This window comes from Equus asinus, chromosome 20 (assembly GCF_041296235.1).
Source record: "Equus asinus isolate D_3611 breed Donkey chromosome 20, EquAss-T2T_v2, whole genome shotgun sequence".
Taxonomy (NCBI): Eukaryota; Metazoa; Chordata; class Mammalia; order Perissodactyla; family Equidae; genus Equus; species Equus asinus.
The window spans coordinates 18,627,972-18,646,026 of NC_091809.1; the positions used below are offsets into that span (position 1 = coordinate 18,627,972).

Consider the following 18,055-nt stretch of genomic DNA (forward strand, 5'->3'; position numbering starts at 1 on the left):
ATTTGGGTTTTCTTTTACACACAATGGAAAGCCACTAGAGTGTTCTAAACTATGTTTTGCAAAAATCCTCTGCAAGAGTCTTCTGGAGTGTAAGATGGGGTGACTGAGACACCAAGGAAGAGCTTCCACAATCTTCCAGGTGAGCAATGAAGGGGCCTGGGCTGGGGTAGGAAGGATGGAGCGAGCTGGATGGGTTTTGGAGGCATTAGAAGGAAAGGACTTGTGGGTCAGTGTGTGAAACAGATACCGGCCACTTGGAAGTCAATGGAAGAAAGGTTTCTAGAAAAGGGACTGACCAACCCACATTCTCCATCAGAGCTTTCAAGGAGGGTCTGGTAGGCAGAGACCCAATTGCTACTCACTGCGATTTCCTTAGACTTCAGCACAGTGTCAGGCACATAGTGGTTGGTCAATGAATGTTTGTGGAATGAATGAATGAATGACTTAAAACCAGAAGTGGAAGAAATTGGGTGCGGTGGGCTTACGAGATAGTAGACTCCGGGGGTGTGTTCGGAAATGACTGGGGGTATCAGGGTCTCTGCTGCTCTCAGTGCTCCACGTCGGGGGTGGCTGGCAGAGAGTGTAGACAGAAGTTTACCTACGACTCCTGGGAGGAGGTGACATTTCTAATAACAGACTGGAGGTAGTGAACTCCCCACCCCTGAGAGTGTGCAAATTGGAGGGGTGCATTTTTGGAGGGTTGTAGAGGAAATTTCTGTCCCAGGGAAGGTTTGGAGATGGGGAGGTTTAGCCTGGTCTAAGGTGAAAGCCCTTTGGGTTTCCCAGCAACCCAAGATTGGTAGGGATTTCTGCATCCTCCTCACTTCCTGTGGCATCTGAGACTCACCCTATCCCACATCCCTTCTCTGTGTGTGTGTGACTGGCAGTGCCCTGACACTGCAGTGTAGGGTGGGCCTCACTTGAGGTCTGGGACACAGTCACTACGGTTTTAAATTCCAGGCCACCATCAGCACCTCGGTCTTGGAGTTGCTGCCCCCTAGTGGGAAAAATAAGGAGTTCCCCTTCACCACTTGGTAATCTCTTGAGGGGGTCTTGCTGATTCTACAAGTTGGGTAAGTGAGGGTGGTGAAGCAAAGGGGATCCAACCTGCATGTTTGTGATCTGGGGATCTTGGCCTGTCTGAAGGGCTGTCCCATCAGCTGAGGACCACTGGCTGGTCCAGGATGAGGCGGGAGCCACTGCCCAATCCCCAGGACACAGTGGGACAGGGTGGGTGGGGGTAGCCAAGGCCTTCACCCACCCTCATTGTCTGATGGCAGATGAAGGGATCGGTGCAGTGGGCTCAATGCTCTGCAAATAAGTGAGTTTCCATTCTGGAAAATTCCTGCATAAGAATGATGCTGACAGGTGACTCAGAGACACACAGAAAGACTCAGGGAGAGGTAGAGATGGAGAAAGCCTGTGAGAGATACTTAATAAACATTGACTGATTGAAGGAATGAATGATTCCTGGACCGAAAGAGGAGAGGACCCAGCGTTCACACGGATAAGCTCTGGCAGCTTGTGCTTATTTTGTTGATAAGCTGGGAGGACATGTCCTGGGAGGATGGCTGGGGGTCTTGATGTTCATTGGGCTGGATGACAGCATGAATGCAGAGGTCCTGCCTCCATCAAGGACCCAGGGTAGGTGAGGATGATGACAGCGGGAGGAGAGGGGACCCAGGGTGCCCTGTGGGGAGGAGAACAAACTTCCCTGTGGTGAGAGGCTGGGCTCCCATTCCAGGCCCCTGCAGGGACAGGGTGGGGCAGGAGACACCTCATAGGGCATCCTCAGGGCAGGTCCCAGGGCGAGCCCTGGGGTAGCGTTGCAGGAATAGGCTGAGAGAGGTCTGGGGAGATGGAATGGGCTACTAGCATAATAGAGGGATATTTGATGGACAGCCCAAGAAGTTGGCCTCTGGGGACCTTTGTGGTGGGTTGCAGGAGAGACCCAGTGTTCAGGTGAAGCCCCCACCTAGGATGTCTTCCCCAGGGTCACCATGTGCTGGGCAGCCCTTGGGAACGTCATTGCTCATTGGTGTCTCAACTAATGGGATGGGGCCTGGGGGTGAGTTGCTGGGAGTCCGAAAACTAAAGTAGAGCGTCCTGGGGTTCATCATGGGGGGACACCCGGAGAGCGTCTTTGGGGAAGGGAGTTGGGGGATCAGAACATAGAGGAGGGACCTAGGGAATCAATGGGGTCATCATAGGATCATCCTTGGGCCCAGAGCCTTCCTAGGAGGACTCCAGGACCTGAGGAATGGAGTCAGGAGGTACACTGTGAGAGAGACCATGCAGGAGTATTTCTGGGGGGATGCAGAGCAAGGGGGTGAGCTGAGAGTAGTGGGGGCCATCATGGGGTTTGGGGCTTCAGAACCTATTGTTTTTTGGGGGTACAGATGCGGGATGGGTTGTGGGAGCACCTGGATGGAAGGAAGGAGTCCGGGGGAGAAATTATGTGGGGACAATAGAGTTTGGGGGAGGGGAGGAACTTGGGGCATGGGCTTTGGACACTACGGGGTCCTTTAGCAGGCCACCATTGGGCGGACACTTGAGGGTCAGAACTTGGATCTTTGTGGTGGATGTTGGAGTTGGGCACTTGTGGGGAGGATTCTGGAGTGCTCAGCACATCAGGGTTCAGGAGAACTTTGGATAATCAGATGAGGGAAAATCAATGAAGGGGTGGATTTTGGGGGCTCAGAACCAGGGATGTCTTGGTAAGTAGATCTTGGGGGTGTGTTTGGGGGGATTAGATGTTTGGGGCAGATTATAAGAGTGAACTTAGGTGTTGGAACACTCATGGAAAGATTCTCAGGGGTAGGGGGTGGTTGGAGTGCCCGGTGCAGTTTCTTTGGAGAGGGATGAGTTATGGGGGTTGGTTGAGGGTCCTTGAGGGATATAGCAAGGGGGTGAATTGGGGGGTTTAGAGCCCAGGGGATGGGGGGGGCTGTATCAAGAGCAATAGATCAGGGAAGTAGGCTGAGAGGTCAGAATCTGGGGATGTCTTGGGGGTGGGCATGGGTGAAGCCCCACTCTGAGAGTGCCCTGGGGGACACACATCATGGGAGATGGTTTGACAGGGTGAGGACGTGGTGGTGTGTTGGGCCTTGATGATGGAGGAGGTGGGTTTAGAGAATCAGAACTGGGGTGTCTCTGGGGACGGATCACAGGAGGTGAGTTAGGGCAGAACCAGGGATGCCCTGGGAGGCAAATCTCCTTGGGGTGGGTCTGTGGGGTCAGAGTAAGGTGAGTCTGGGTGGGTCCAGGAGTGGACTACTCCAGCGCTGAGGGAAGGCAGGACAGAACCGGCTGGGTACCGCAAGCTTTACTGCCCACAACACTGCCCCAATCGCTACTCAGCATCAGTAGCATTTGCGGTACACGATGTGGGGCCCCTGCTCCTCGTACTCCTCCCGCAGGACCCAGCAGGACTGGAAGGCACGCAATGAGGCCAGGATGGAGCCCCCGATCCACACCGAGAAGTTCCTGCTGGGCTGGGCCTTCACCACCACGTGGGCCTCACGGGGCAGACTGTGCAACAGCTCAGCGCGGAAGCGGCCCTCGAACCCCTGGAAGAGTGAGGAGCCCCCGCAGAGCAGCACGTTCTGGGCCACATCCGCCTGCACCTCCAGGGGCACCTTGAGAAGACTCTGTGTGGTCATGGTAGGGACCCCCACAGGCAACAGCCCTGGGATCGCGGGGGGGCTGAACAGCAGCTCCGGGCACTGGAATAGCTCTTTGCCCAGTGTTACCGTCCGCCCATCGGGCAGCTTCAGGGTCTGCTGGTATTCCTGCTCTGGCCGGGCCTGCTCCTTGAGCAAGTCGGCAGCCACGTAGCAGTAGCGATGCTTAATGTTCTCCACCGTGTCCCGGTCCTGCTGCCCGAGCGGCAAGCCGGAGCCCAGCAGCATCTCCGCCAGGAAGGCGGTCAGGTGGGTTCCCGCCAGGTCCAGGCGCTGTGCGGCGTGGGGCAGGTTGTACCCCTGGAAGACGGGTACTGTGTAGGTGACCCCGTGGCCCGTGTCCACCACCAGCCCACTGACCTGTCCGTGTGCATAGACGGACAGCACCGACTGGGAAGCCACGTACATGGCGGGGGAGCGCAGAGACTCGAAGACCACCTCGACCAGCTTCTCACGGTTGGTGCTGGGGCTGAAGGGCGGGTCGGAGAACAGCAGCGGGTGGTCCTGGGTGGCCACGCGGAGGTCGTGCTCAAGTACGTGGCGCCAGATGAGCTCAGCCGCGTTCCAGTCCACCAAGATGCCGTTCCGAACGGGCTGCACCAGCGTCAGCTCCGGGCGCATGCGGGCGGCCTCGCCGATGAACGTCTCCAGCACTTGCTGCCCGGTGGTGGCCAGCTTCTGGGGCTGGCAGCCCACGATGGTGGCCACGGTGTAGATGGGCCGAGTCTGCCCTGCGAAACCCATCTTACAGGTGCCTGTGCCCATGTCGATGACCACTGCTCCAGTCTTTGGTGGCAACTTGTCTCCCACCATGTTGGGGGGGTCCTGCTGCAGGTTCTTGCTCCCTGGGATTGAGCCAGGGTTCAGGCCAGGCCTGGGGGCCTCTGGAGAAGACTGGGGCTCCAAGGGGTTGGAGTGATTTGCATCCATGGCTGCAAGTGGCTGGGTGGGTGGCTTGGCAAGGCTGACTACTTTCCTCTGGGGTGCAGCATTGTGGGGAGAAAAGGTGAGACTGGGCCAGTGGCCGGCACAGGCAGAGAGGGAGAGGGGGCCGGCCAGTGACCTATGACATCACTTTTCCCCGCTGCCCCCTTTAGAAGACATCACAATGCAGGGATAGAGGTGGGGCCCCTCCCTGTCCACAAAGCCCCCAGGATACTCATCTATTCTTGATTTTCCCCAAAGCGCCTAATTTTGAGAAGGAGGAGGATGGAGTGTTCCTGAGCAGAGACCTCTGCCCCAGCTGCCTGGTCCAGAGCCCAGTAAGACCCAGGAACCCTTGCCTTGAAGTTATTTACAGTGTGGTATGGGAGAGCTGGCCACAGGCCTCCTTAGAATGTTAAAATATTAATCCTTAGAATATTCATCAGAAGGTCATCAGTTAGTGCAGCTTTAGAAATGTACTAAATAACAGCATCTTATCCATCATTTTCAAACTTGGTTTTCGATTCTACTTTTTAATTCTAGAAAGGCTGAAATATACATGAGGAAGTGAAGTCACCCATAATCTCACCTCTTAAAATTTACATAAAGCAAAGAAGAAAGGACTCTGCCTCTGACCTTCTGATGACCCCGCTCAGAGGAGACCTGATTGATGCTGTGGTGCACAGCCTTTGTGCTTTCAAATGCTTTTGCCTAAAGAACAAGAATAAGCATTTTGGCTGGAAGGGTTTCTGCCTCATGTTTATGAAAAGAGGCATAGTGATGATGTCATCAGAATTTTCTTCTTTATCTTTTAGAGGGTTTGTTGAAATAACACTTTTTAAAAAAAATTAATGGGAAGTTTAATCATGGTCAAATAAACATAACATAAAATTTACCATCTTGGCCATTTTTAAGTGTACAGTCCAGTGGCCTTGGTACGTTCACATTGCTGTGCACCCAATCTCTGAAAAGTTTCATCTCGCAAAACTGAAAGTCCAGACCTATTAAACAACGACTCCTCCCAGCCCTGGCAATCAGCACCCTACTTTCTGTCTCTATGAATTTGACTCCTCTGGGCGCCTCACGTAAGTGGAATCACACAGTATTTGTCTTTTAGTGACTGGCTTATTTCACTGAGCATGACGTCCTCCAGGTTCATCCATGTTGTAGTGTGCATCAGAATTTCCTTCCTTTTTAAGGCTGATTAATATTCTGCTATAAGTTTATACCACATTTTGTCTATCCATTCATCCATCAATGGAAACTAGTGTTGTTTCCACCTCCTGGCTATTGTGAATAATGCTGCTGTGAACATGGGTGTAAAAATCTCTCTTTGGGACCCTGCTCTCAGTTCTCTCGGCTACATAACCAAAGGTGGGATTGCTGGATCATATGGTAGTTCTATTTCTACTTTTGGGGGGACCATCATAGTGCTTTCCATAGTGGCAACATCATTTTACATTCCCACTAGCCATGTAGAGGGTTTCACTTACTCCACATCTTCATCAACCCTAGTTATTTTCTGGTTTTTGAAAAAGTTACAGCTGCCCTATGAGTGTGAGGTTGCGATAGAGCTTTGAGCCTCAGCATGTTAAAAGGACACGTTTAGCTCAGATGGGCTATTCCATCAAGGACTGAAGAGACTGTGTTCAGGGCCTGGCATCTGGTGCCGATAGTGATACAGCTGTGTGTGGATGGGGAGGTTCTCCCATCACTCCACCTTATTGAACACATCTGCAGGGTGGACCCTTGACCCTATGAAGGAATAATTTGATGAATTTAGATTAAGATAATAATAAGTTCTCTTTTTCCCTTTAAAGAATCCTCATTCCAAGTGAAAGGGGTGCTAGATGACAGCTTGGAATGGGTCATTTTTATGACTTAGAAATGGGACTGTGTCCATTTTTTCCAATGGGGAAATAGAGGCTCAGAGAAATGAAGTGCCTTATCCAAAGTCACACAGCTGGAATGGGGCAGGAGCAGGATTTGAACCCAGATCTCTGAGTACTTCAGTTATTGACTGTGTTTGGGAAACTGTGAGGTCTAAGATCCATCCCAAACAGTGGAAGTGGAGGCTGGGACTCTCTGAGCCTCACTTCCCTCTTGGGTATAAAGGGGACATTGTGTCTCACACATGAGAGATGCTAGATTCTGGGATACCACAGAGAACAGTGCAGAGACCATCATGATTAGAGGCAGAAATGCAAGCATGTCGTTAAGACCACAGAACTGGAGCCAGCTGCTGTGGCTTAAACCCCAGGTCCTCCACTTAATAGCCAAGACAAACTACCAGTCCCTCTGTGACTCAGCTTCCCTGTTAGCAAATTGTAAGTAGTCGTAGTACTGACTTCAAAGGGTAGCTATGAGGATGGATGAGTTATTTGTGAAGCTTTTAAGTCTGTATATGGCACATAGTAAGTGCTGTGTGGGGTTTGTTGCACAAATTACAGGTTGTGCCGTCTGTGGGGGTATGCGTGTGTGCAAATGATAACTGGAAACATCCAAGCAACAGCTTTGAAATGGAATTGGGGATTTAAATAGGCATTTCTATTGAAAGGGCAATTCTTATGCACACATCAACCAGACTTCAGAGATGTGCAGTGAACTCATCCAAGGCCCACGTGGGCCAGCATCTCTTTCCACCGGCATCTGAGGTAGCTGGGAGATGAGATGTACAGGCTCCCGCCAGCAGGGGGCACCCAGGACCACCAGCTTCTTTTCCTTTCCTTCAGCGAAATCCTTTGTTCTCTTGGTCAGGAGTCCTCAACCTTTGTTGCAAATTAGAATCACCAGGGGAACTTAAAAAAATCCCCCATGTCCTGGCTGCACCCCAGACCAATTGAATCAGCCTCCCTGCGGATGGAGACTAAGCATCGATGACTTTTAAAAGCTCGAAGGCGAACTTAACATGCAGCAAGTGGAGATGTACTGAACTGGGTCTTCAAAATTCTTAAATTCTTAATCCCCTCTGATCATCAGAAAGATGCAGAGTTAGTCTGGGGTTGTGAGGCACTTGTCTCCGACCAGCAGGTTCTCGTGCTTAAAGCGTATGAGAATCTGCAGGAGAACTTGTTAAAACACAGAGTCCTCGTCCCACCCAGATCTTCTGATTCAGCAGGTCCAGGTGGGGCCTGAGAATCTGCATTTCCAACAAGCTTTTAGGTGAGGCTGATACTGATGCGTCTCCACTTTGAGAAGCTTTCTGGCCTTGCAGATCTCTGGGAGATGAAAGGAAAACTCACAACAAAGCTGGAACTACAGGGTTGAATCATTTTATTTCTAAATTAGTATTTTTTAATTTCAAAAGAGTTCAGGCTTGCAAAAATCACACACACACAAACACACACGCAGCATCAAAAGTTCAGTATAAATTACAACAGCCAAGATATGAAAGCAACCTAAGTGTCTGTCAATGGATGAATGGATAAAGAAGATGTGATATACACAGACACACAGACACACACACACACACACACACACACACACACACACACACAGAATGGAATATTACTCAGCCATGAAAAAGGAGATCCTGCCATTTGCAAGAACATGGATGAAACTTGAGGGCATTATGCCAGGTGAAATAAGTCAGACAAGGACAAGTACTGTATGATATCACTTATATGTTGAATCTAAAAAAGGCAAACTTGTAGACACAGGGAGTAGAATGGTGGTTTCTAGGGGCTGGGGGGGGAGAAATGGGAAGATGTTGGTCGAAGGGTCAACAAACTTCCAGTTAGAAGATCAGTAAGTTCTGAGGATCTCAGGCACAGTGTGGTGATTATAGTTAATACTGTATTGTGTAATTGAAAGTTGCTAAGAGAGTAAATCTTAAATGTTCTCACCACAAAAAAGAAACGCGTGACGTGAAGGTGGTGTTAGCTGACACCACGCTGTTAATCATTTTGCAACATAAAAGTGTATCGAATCAACATGTTGTACACCTTAAATTTACATAATATGTTATGTCAATTATATCTTAATAAAGCTGGAAAAATACAAAATAAAAAGACATGATTAATACAGCATTTCTATTTGTTCTCCAGTGTTTAAGGCAAGAATGCTCAAGTAATCATGGTCGATTTTCTCTTTTTTTCTTTTTTTTGTGAGCAAGATTGGCCCTGAGCTGACATCTATGCCAGTCTTCCTGTGTTTTTTTATGTGGGAAGCCACAACAGTGAGGTTTGAAGAGCGGTGCTAGGTCCGTACCCAGGATCTGAACCTGTGAAATCAGGACCGCTTAAATTGACTGCGTGAACTTAACCAATATGCCACCGGGCCGGCCCCTCAATTTTCTTAGTTTACTGCAGTAGTTGTGTTCTATAAAGTCACCATGAGCACCGAACTATTGCTTCTAGGGGAAACACTGGCTTAGGTTCCTGCAAGCCTCTAGTTACAACATTTTTTGAACCGATCAATAAGTAACTTTGTGTTATGTATGTTTCTGTTTAAGAACACCTCATTTAATATATACTACTGATCCATTAACCGTGAACTCAGAGCCTCCAGTGCTACAACTCATGCCTGAAGGAAACATCTTACACACACATTTTCTCCCTAAGTCACATCACAGCCTCCTTGAACTTAAGAGCATTAGAAAGCACTTCAGCACTTTGCCTGGGGGCCAAGTTAAACAGGGAAATAACAGACAGCACAAAAAATGTGTGGATGTTAGTGCAGGTGCCAATCTTTAAAAAAAAAAACAAAAAGAATGGATGGAGCTGCTCATTTCAGCAGAGCTAGAATGAGGTGCCGTGCCCAAGAAAAACTGGGATGTCCCTGTGTAAAAACACCCCAAATGCAGCATCACGATCCTCTCTGGGAAGGGATCCACAGAGGGTTTCCCACATGTCCATCATGTATTTGTGGCTTATGTTGTATGGTGGATACACACAAGCACTTGAGATTCTGTGTGTGTGTGTGTGTGTGTGTGTGTACAATCAATCCTCACTTACAGAGTCCATATTTGAGAATTCACCCGCTTGAAAAAATTTATTTGCAATCTCAACATCAATACTGGTGGGACTTTCTAGGTCATTCGCAGGCATGCACAAAGCAACAAGAAAATCTTAGTTACCTGCATGCTCCTTCCCAGCTGATGTCAAACAAGGCAATACTCTGCCTTCTCGTTTCAGCTCTGATACCATAAACATGTCATCTTCATGGTCTATTTAGTGCGATGTGTGGTGTGTCCCCTCCTCTTGGGAACTGTGAGAAACAAACTGTCTTTTCCATGGCAATCATCTCCTGACCTGTTGGCCTCACCATCCCTGAATAATAACAAACCTACATTTTAAAAAAGACTCGTCTCATTCTCCTCACTCTGAACTCTCTGTGCTTTTCAATGGCCTAGCTCTTTTCAGTCATCCGTGAAAATGCCCCCTCCTCCATTCCTGCAGTCAATTAAGAACTGACCATATTGTTTTGTCATGCTCTTCCAGTGCATAAGACAGGCTGTATTGCACCCAGTAGGAAAATACATGGCACCCTCTTGCCATAATCCCTCCCCCACCACAGCACCACACCATCAAGAGTAAGAACCCAGCTTCTGGCTTCTCCCTGAGGAAGGAAGGAGAGCACTGGACCCCACATCTAATATTCTAGCATTTTGAGGGGCTGCCTGACTGAATTGTTTCTGTTTTGCCCGAGTCTGAGCACTGATGAGAAGGTGGCCCAGGTGGGGAGCGATTGAGAACAAAGATGATGGTTTGGACTAGTGCACACTCTGTGGTCCATAGACCTTTCTCCATCTAAGCACAGAGAAAATGAGTAAAAAACCACAACTCGTGCCTTCTGCTTGAGGAGGGTAAGGATTGGAGCATCTGTCCAACATTCCAGCCTTTCAGCGGGTTACCCTTGGTACTGGCTTCTGGATGAGAGATTCTTCTCTGGGAATCAACCAGTCCGAAAAGAAAAAAACGTACCACTAAGGAATCCTCAAGGAAAGAGCCCATCTAGGGCACCCTAGATAGAAAAAAAGTAAACAGGCTGACACATGTGCACAGAGCTTCCAATCAACTTTTTACTCAATTAACCAAAAACTGTCTCATACAAGGGGCAGAGACCAAAACTGTCATTTTGAAGATAATAGCACATTGGAGGAAGCAGACTCTGAGGGAAGAAGACGTTAAAGAGAATCCCATAGTAATATTAGAGATGCGACTGAGTAGAACTCAGAGATATAACTACAAAGATGGTATCCATGAAAGAAAAGATAAGACCTCCCAGGACTGTGTCCCTCCTTGGTTAGCCCACCAGCGCCTTCTTCACCCAAGCAGTGATGAGCTAATTGTCAAGGGATGGAGGTTCTGAAGAGAAAATTAATTGCAGTGGGAGTCAGGTGCCCTACATATAACTTTTCTGGTGCAAGCTCCTTATCTCTATGCAATCTGTCCCAACTACTATGAGGACTAGTCTAGAATCTGATTGGAAGGAAGATTTCATGATGCGTGTCAAATCCAATTTGTAAGGTCTGGCTGCACGGTGTGCTTTTGAGAAGCTCTGTCCAGGCTCAGAGGTAGAAAGCCGTGAGATCAATTACCAATGTCTGCTTTGGGCTTGGGAGTAGAGAGTGGTGGCACAAAGAGTACAAAGAACTTGCTGATGATTACTACTATATATACTATATATATAAAAAAGACGAGTCTTTTTAAAAATGTAGGTTTGTTATTCAGGGATTGTGAGGCCAACAGGTCATGTCCTTATAATATGTCACTTATTCCTTCTTCTATCTGGGTTACACCTTGTTGCTGCCTGTCTGACTCAGCTTTGGTTTGAGCAGAGCTCTTATGGTAATTCAGTCTGCCTTGGCCTTGCCTGTGATGCCCTGAAGTGGGCATCCCTGTTGAGGGTAATCTGGCTTTCTGGTCTCTGCCCTTTCCCCTGGCTCTGGTCTTGGGCACACAATAAGCTCATGGACTCTAGAATCATCTGTCTCTGAGCCTCAGAGGCCACTCAAGAATGGAATTTAGAGGAATAAATATCTCAACCCAGGGAAGCTGCCTCCCAGGGGTTCCACCACAATCACTGCCTCATTATTTAACTCAGAAGAAGTCTCCTGGACCGTGGAATTGTTTCTGTTTTTGAGCTTGGTGTCCATTTGCAGTAAAGGATTCCCTCATCTCCTCTTCCTCATCAGGTCCAAACAAAAAGACATGGATTTCGGCACGTTTAATTACCCATATCAGTGCTTCCCATCCTTCCTGTGGTTGAAAGATGAGTAAATTTTATACCACAATCCTCCAGGGACAATGCAAATATCAAAGGCTCTAGGCTCCCATTGCAACCAATTTTTTCTCCAGCAGAAGGGGAGATGCAGAAGGGTTTCTGATGCAACTGCTCTCCTTGGAGCCTCCATTCCCACATGATGACATCTATCTGTGCATAGAGAGAGGCGACACTGGTTAAGCCCAGGGTGCTGGAATCCAGGGAGGTTTTATCTGAGACTGCCTTGGAATAAGGGGGTTTGACGTGCTCGTGAGGTGTTGAGAAAGGTCCCTCATTCCAAACACAGACCCTGGCAAGTAGGGGCAAGAACTTGGAACCCATCCTTGTGGGGATCTTGGGGGTCCAGGCGTGATTTAGAGACTAGGTGTTAGTGTCAGGAAGAACACTAGGAACTGCTGACATTGTTTTCCATGAGCACATTGGGTTGAGTCCATAGAGGTATTTAGATAGAAGGATGGATTCTTGTCTACCTCCTTGATATTTGCCAACCTGAAGGCAGATGTCTTGTTAGACTGAATGCTTATTCTTTCCCTCTGTCTTCATCACTATGAACCCAAGAAGGCCAGGCCTCTAGACAGCAAGAAGTCATCTATGTTGATACTCAATCCATAGTGAAGGTCAGTCCATGCTGACCTTCCATAAAAGCAGTTGAAGCAGCCAGGCATGGTTACCTGACCTTGGTCATGGGGCTGGTACGAGAACAACTTGTGTGGCATGGGTTGGGGGCACCTCCAGCTCACCCTCCGAGGACTGGCCATCCACAATAGTGATCCCCCAGAAGAGTTCTCCTTTCTGACCTCCTGGGAAGAAGAGCTGAGCATTAACTCCAAGAAAGAAGCATCATAAACAATTGAGAGTGCTTAGGATTTTGAATCAGACAGATGGGGGTTCAAATCCTAGCCCTCTTAGTAGCTGTCTGACTTTATGTAAGTCACCTTCTCTCAGCCCATTTGTCAATAACATTAGCTCCAACTAAAATATTGTTTTCCTCACAGAATTTATTCATTCAACAGCTATTTATTGAAAGAGCTCTGCAGTGGATCCTTGAGCTGTGCTAACTGGTTGCGAGGATTAAATAAACAATATAAACGACAGTATCCTGCGAACTGGCATTTGATTATTAAGGAGAACAGGAGTCCAGCTCATGCCTTGCCATTGTGGAGAGATGTGAGAGTTTTATTGGAAACAAGAAGGTAAATAATGCTGATGTCTTTCCCCTGGCCATTCAGTGTCAGTGAAGGGATCCCCAGGGCCAAATTTTGGTATGATTGATGAAAATGGGGAGAGGAAGAGGTAAAACCACTTTGGAAACTTGCTGAAGGGGCTCCTCTTCGACCCAAATGAGAAATATTGATTTAGGAGTCACAGTGAGATGATCAGCCTAGACTCAAGTACGTCATGGCTAACTCTGCCCAGTTCTGCCTGTCTGACTGGGAGGGCAGGTGATGGGGAGGTTGGATGGGTAGAAACATCTTTTTCAAAAGAGGTCTTGTCGGGGGGAAGAGTTTGTCAAAACCTCAAGACACAAGACACAAGCCACCGAGGAACTGCTGGTTAGAGATTCCAAAAACACCAGGGTTTGCATTTTTAAAAGATGCATCAATATCAGTGGGACCACCTGGACACCTTGGAAGGAAAAGTGAATTTGAGGGCACACAAGACTGAGTGTGTGTGTCTATGCAACAAATATTGGAATATCTATTGCAATGTTTTGGGGGAGTGTGTAGGATAGGAAGAGAAAAACGGGGACTTTGGAATCAGATCCTTATTTTGTTCAAATCTTAGCTCTATTCCTTCCTTGCTGGGTGACGGTGGACAAGTCGCCATGCTTCTGTGACCCTCTATTTTCTCATCCAAAAAATGCATGTAAATAATAATGCCTACAGGCACTGTTTTTTTTAATGGGATTAAATATACACAAAATTTACCATTTTAACCATTTCTACTATTCATGGCATTAAGTATATTCACATTGTTGTGCAACCATTGTCACCATCCATCTCAAGGACTTAAGGATTAAAGCATCATGCATGTAAAACACTTTGCCAGATGACTACTACACAGTCAGCACTTAATTGATGTCAGCTCCTTTCAGGGTGAGGATATGTGAGTGGGCAGAGCAAGACCAAGTTCATCTGGACACTTAAATACACCTGGACAAGAGTCTGCAATAAAAGCTATTTTACCAGCTGGGATACTTGGTGATTGGGGGGATTGATTAGCTACTAGTTGGCAAAACATTGCAAGGATTGGTTTTTGTGGGGGGTTTTTTCTATATGGAGACACGGAAATAGTGAGCTATTCATAGGATTTATGCTGGGTCTGAGCTTAAAGCAATTTTGGAGTAAATGTCTGGAAGCAGAATTGCGGACCAAAGTCTATGCAGGTTACAGTTCTCCCGTCTCTAAGCCAGAGGTTCTCGATCAGGAGTGATTCTGCCTCCTGGGGACGTTTGGCCATGCGTGGAGCTATTTTCGTTTTTTTTGAGTAGGGGTGGGGGAAGTGCTGCTGGCGTCTAGTAGGTGGAGGCCAGGGATGCTGTTAAACTTCATTCAATGCACAGGAAAGCTGCCCACAACGAAGAATTATCTGTCCCCAAATAATGCCAAGGTGGGAGAACCCTGTTGTAAGTCAATGGATTTGGGGATGAATGGATTTTTAAAGACTCTGCTAAGGGATCTCAGAAGACAGCGAAGGTGCAGGTAGGTTTTTACCCAAGAAGGACAAGGGCATCGCAGAGCGGCACTAACGAGGATGAGCTGGACAGGGTCACGCTTGACCATGGAAGGGGTCATAATGTTGAATAATTAGAACAACAGGAGTCAACATTGGTGAGAATGTCCTATGTGCCTGGCAATGTGCTAAGCACAGATCAACTAAACAGCAATCTTCAATGGTTTTTCCCTCTAGAGAATTAGTAATATCTACAATTTTTTGAGCACTTGCCAAGTGGCAGGCACTAAGCTCTTTTTTGTTTGTTTTTTGTGAATTTTTTTGAGTTATTGATAGGTTATAATCTTGTGAAATTTCAATTGTACACTAATGTATGTCAGTCATGTTGTAGGTGCACCACTTCATCCTTTGTGCCCACCCCCCCACCCCACCTTTCCCCTGGTAACCACTAAACTGTTTTTGGTCCATAGTTTTAAATTCCTCATATGAGTGGAGCCATACACAGATTATCTTTCTCTTGCTGGCTTATTTCACTTAACATAATTCTCTCAAGGTCCATCCATGTTACTGCAAATGGAATGATTTTGTTCTGTTTTGCAGCTGAGTAGTATTCCATTGTATATATGTACCACATCTTCTTTATCCATTCGTCTGTTGATGGGCACTTAGGTTGCTTCCACGTCTTGGCTATTGTAAACAGTGCTGCAATAAACATTGGGGTGCACAGGACTTTTGGGATTGCTGACTTCAGGCTCTTTGGATAAATACCCAGTAGTGGGATGGCTGGATCGTATGGTAGTTCTATTTTTAATTTTTTTAGGAATCTCCATACTGTTTTCCATAGTGGCTGCACCAGTTTGCATTCCCACCAGCAGTGTATGAGGGTTCCTTTTTCTCTGCAACCTCTCCAACATTTGTTGCTATTAGTTTTAGATATTTTTGTCATTCTAACGGGTGTAAGGTGATATCTTAGTGTAGTTTTGATTTGCATTTCCCTGATGATCAGCGATGATGAGCATCTTTTCATGTGCCTATTGGCCATCAGTATATCTTCTTTGGAGAAATGTCTGTTCATGTCTCCAGCCCATTTTTTGATTGGGTTGTTTGATGTTTTGTGGTTGAGTTGTGAGAATTCTTTATATATTAAGGATATTAAGCCTTTGTCAGATATATGACTTGCAAATATTTTTTCCCAGTTAGTGGGTTGTTTATTTGTTTCAATCCTGTTTTCATTTGCCTTGAAGAAGCTCTTTAATCTGATGAAGTCCCATTTGTTTATTCTTTCTATTGTTTCCCTTCTCTGAGAAGGCATGGTGGCCGAAAAGATCCTTTTAATACTGATGTCAAAGGATGTACTGCCTACGTTTTCTTCCAAAAGCCTTATGGTTTCAGGTCTCACCTTTAGGTCTTTAATCCATTTTGAGTTTATTTTGGTGAATGGTGAAAAAGAATGGTCAATTTTCATTCTTTTACATGTGGCTTTCCAGTTTTCCCAGCACCATTTGTTGAAAAGACTTTCTTTTCTCCATTGTATGTCCTCAGCTCCTTTGTCAAAGATAAGCTGTCCATACATGTGTGGTTTTATTTCTGGGCTTTCAATTTTGTTCCATTGATCTGTGCACCTGTTTTTGTAGCAGTACCATGCTGTTTTGATTACTATAGCTTTGTAGTATGTTTTGAAGTCAGGGATTGCGATCCCTCCCGTTTTGTTCTTTTTTCTCAGGATTGCTTTAGCAATTCGGGGTCTTTTGTTGCCCCATATGAATTTTAGGATTCTTTGTTCTAATTCTGTAAAGAATGTCATTGGGATTCTGATTGGGATGGCATTGAATCTGTAGATTGCTTTAGGTAGAACGGACATTTTAACTATGTTTATTCTTCCAATCCATGTACATGGAATGTCTTTCCATCTCCTTATGTCGTCATCCAATTCTCTCAGAAAGGCCTTGTAATTTTCATTATATAGGTCCTTCACTTCCTTAGTTAAATTTACCCCAAGGTATTTTATTCTTTTTGTTGCGATTGTGAATGGTATTGTATTCTTGAGTTCTTTGTCTGTTGGTTCATTACTGGAGTATAGAAATGCTACTGATTTATGCAAATTGATTTTATACCCTGCAACTTTGCTGTAGTTGTTGATTACTTCTAACAGTTTTCCAATGGATTCTTTGGGGTTTTCTATATATAAGATCATGTCGTCTGCAAGCAGCGAGAGTTTCACTTCTTCCCTCCCTATTTGGATTCCTTTTATTCCTTTTTCTTGCCTGATTGCTCTGGCCAGGACCTCCAGTAGTATGTTAAATAAGAGTGGTGATAGAGGGCATCCTTGTCTTGTTCCTGTTTTCAGGGGGATGGGGTTCAGTTTTTGCCCATTGAGTATGATGTTGGCTATGTGTTTGTCGTATATGGCCTTTATTATGTTGAGGTAGTTTCCTTCTATGCCCATTTTGTTCAGAGTTTTTATCATAAATGGTTGTTGGATCTTGTCAAATGCCTTCTCTGCATCTATTGAAATGATCATGTGGTTTTTCTTCCTCAGTTTGTTGAGGTGGTGTATCACGTTGATTGATTTGCGGATGTTGAACCATCCCTGTGTCCCTGGTATGAATCCCACCTGATCCTGATGTATGATTCTTTTGATGAATTGCTGAATTCTGGTTGCCAAAATTTTGTTTAGAATTTTTGCATCTATGTTCATCAGTGATATTGGCCTGTAGTTCTCTTTTTTCGTGGTGTCCTTGTCAGGTTTTGGTATCAGCGTGATGTTGGCCTCATAGAATGTGTTAGGAAGTGTTCCATCTTCCCTAATTTTTTGGAATAGCTTGAAAAGGATAGGTATTAAATCCTCTCTGAAAGTTTGGTAGAATTCCCCAGGAAAGCCATCTGGTCCTGGGGTTTTATTCTTTGGGATGATTTTGATTGCTGTTTCAATCTCTTTGCTTGTGATTGGTCTGTTCAAATTGTCTGCCTCTTCTTGAGTGAGCTTTGGGAGATTGTAGGAGTCCAGGAATTTATCCATTTCCTCTAGGTTATCCATTCTGTTGGCATATAGTTTTTGGTAGTAGTCTCTTATAATCTGTTGCATTTCTGCAGAGTCTGTTGTTATTTCTCCTCGCTCATTTCTGATTTTGTTTATTTGAGCTTTCTCCCTTTTTTTTTTTTTGTAAGTCTGGCTAGTGGTTCGTCAATTTTATTTATCTTCTCAAAAAACCAGCTCTTTGTCTCATTGATCCTTTCTACTGCCTTTTTCGTTTCAATAGTATTTATTTCTGCTCTGATTTTTATTATTTCTCTCCTTCTGCTGACTTTGGGCTTCATTTGTTCTTTTTTCTCTAGTTCAGTTAGGTGTGCTTTAAGGTGGCTTATTTGGGATTTTTCTTGTTTGTTAAGATGTGCCTGTATTGCGATGAATTTTCCTCTTAATACAGCTTTTGCTGTATCCCATATGAGTTGGTATGGCATGCTATCATTTTCATTTGTTTCCAGGTATTTTTTGATTTCTTCTTTAATTTCTTCAATGATCCATTGCTTGTTCAGTAGTGTGTTGT

General features: G+C 46.1%; 1 protein-coding gene across 1 annotated transcript; it reads right to left on the reverse strand.

Moving 5' to 3' along the window:
- Nucleotides 1-3,362: 3,362 nt before the first annotated feature.
- Nucleotides 3,363-4,613, reverse strand: LOC106831147 (actin-like protein 9). Its single transcript, XM_070490236.1, has one exon. It carries the CDS (start codon nucleotides 4,611-4,613, stop codon nucleotides 3,363-3,365), a length of 1,251 nt encoding a protein of 416 aa, XP_070346337.1.
- Nucleotides 4,614-18,055: the final 13,442 nt, after the last annotated feature.

Coding starts and splice junctions, on each gene's coding strand:
- LOC106831147 (XM_070490236.1), bottom strand. CDS start 4,613: ATGGATGCAAATCACTCCAACCCCTTGGAGCCCCAGTCTTCTCCAGAG.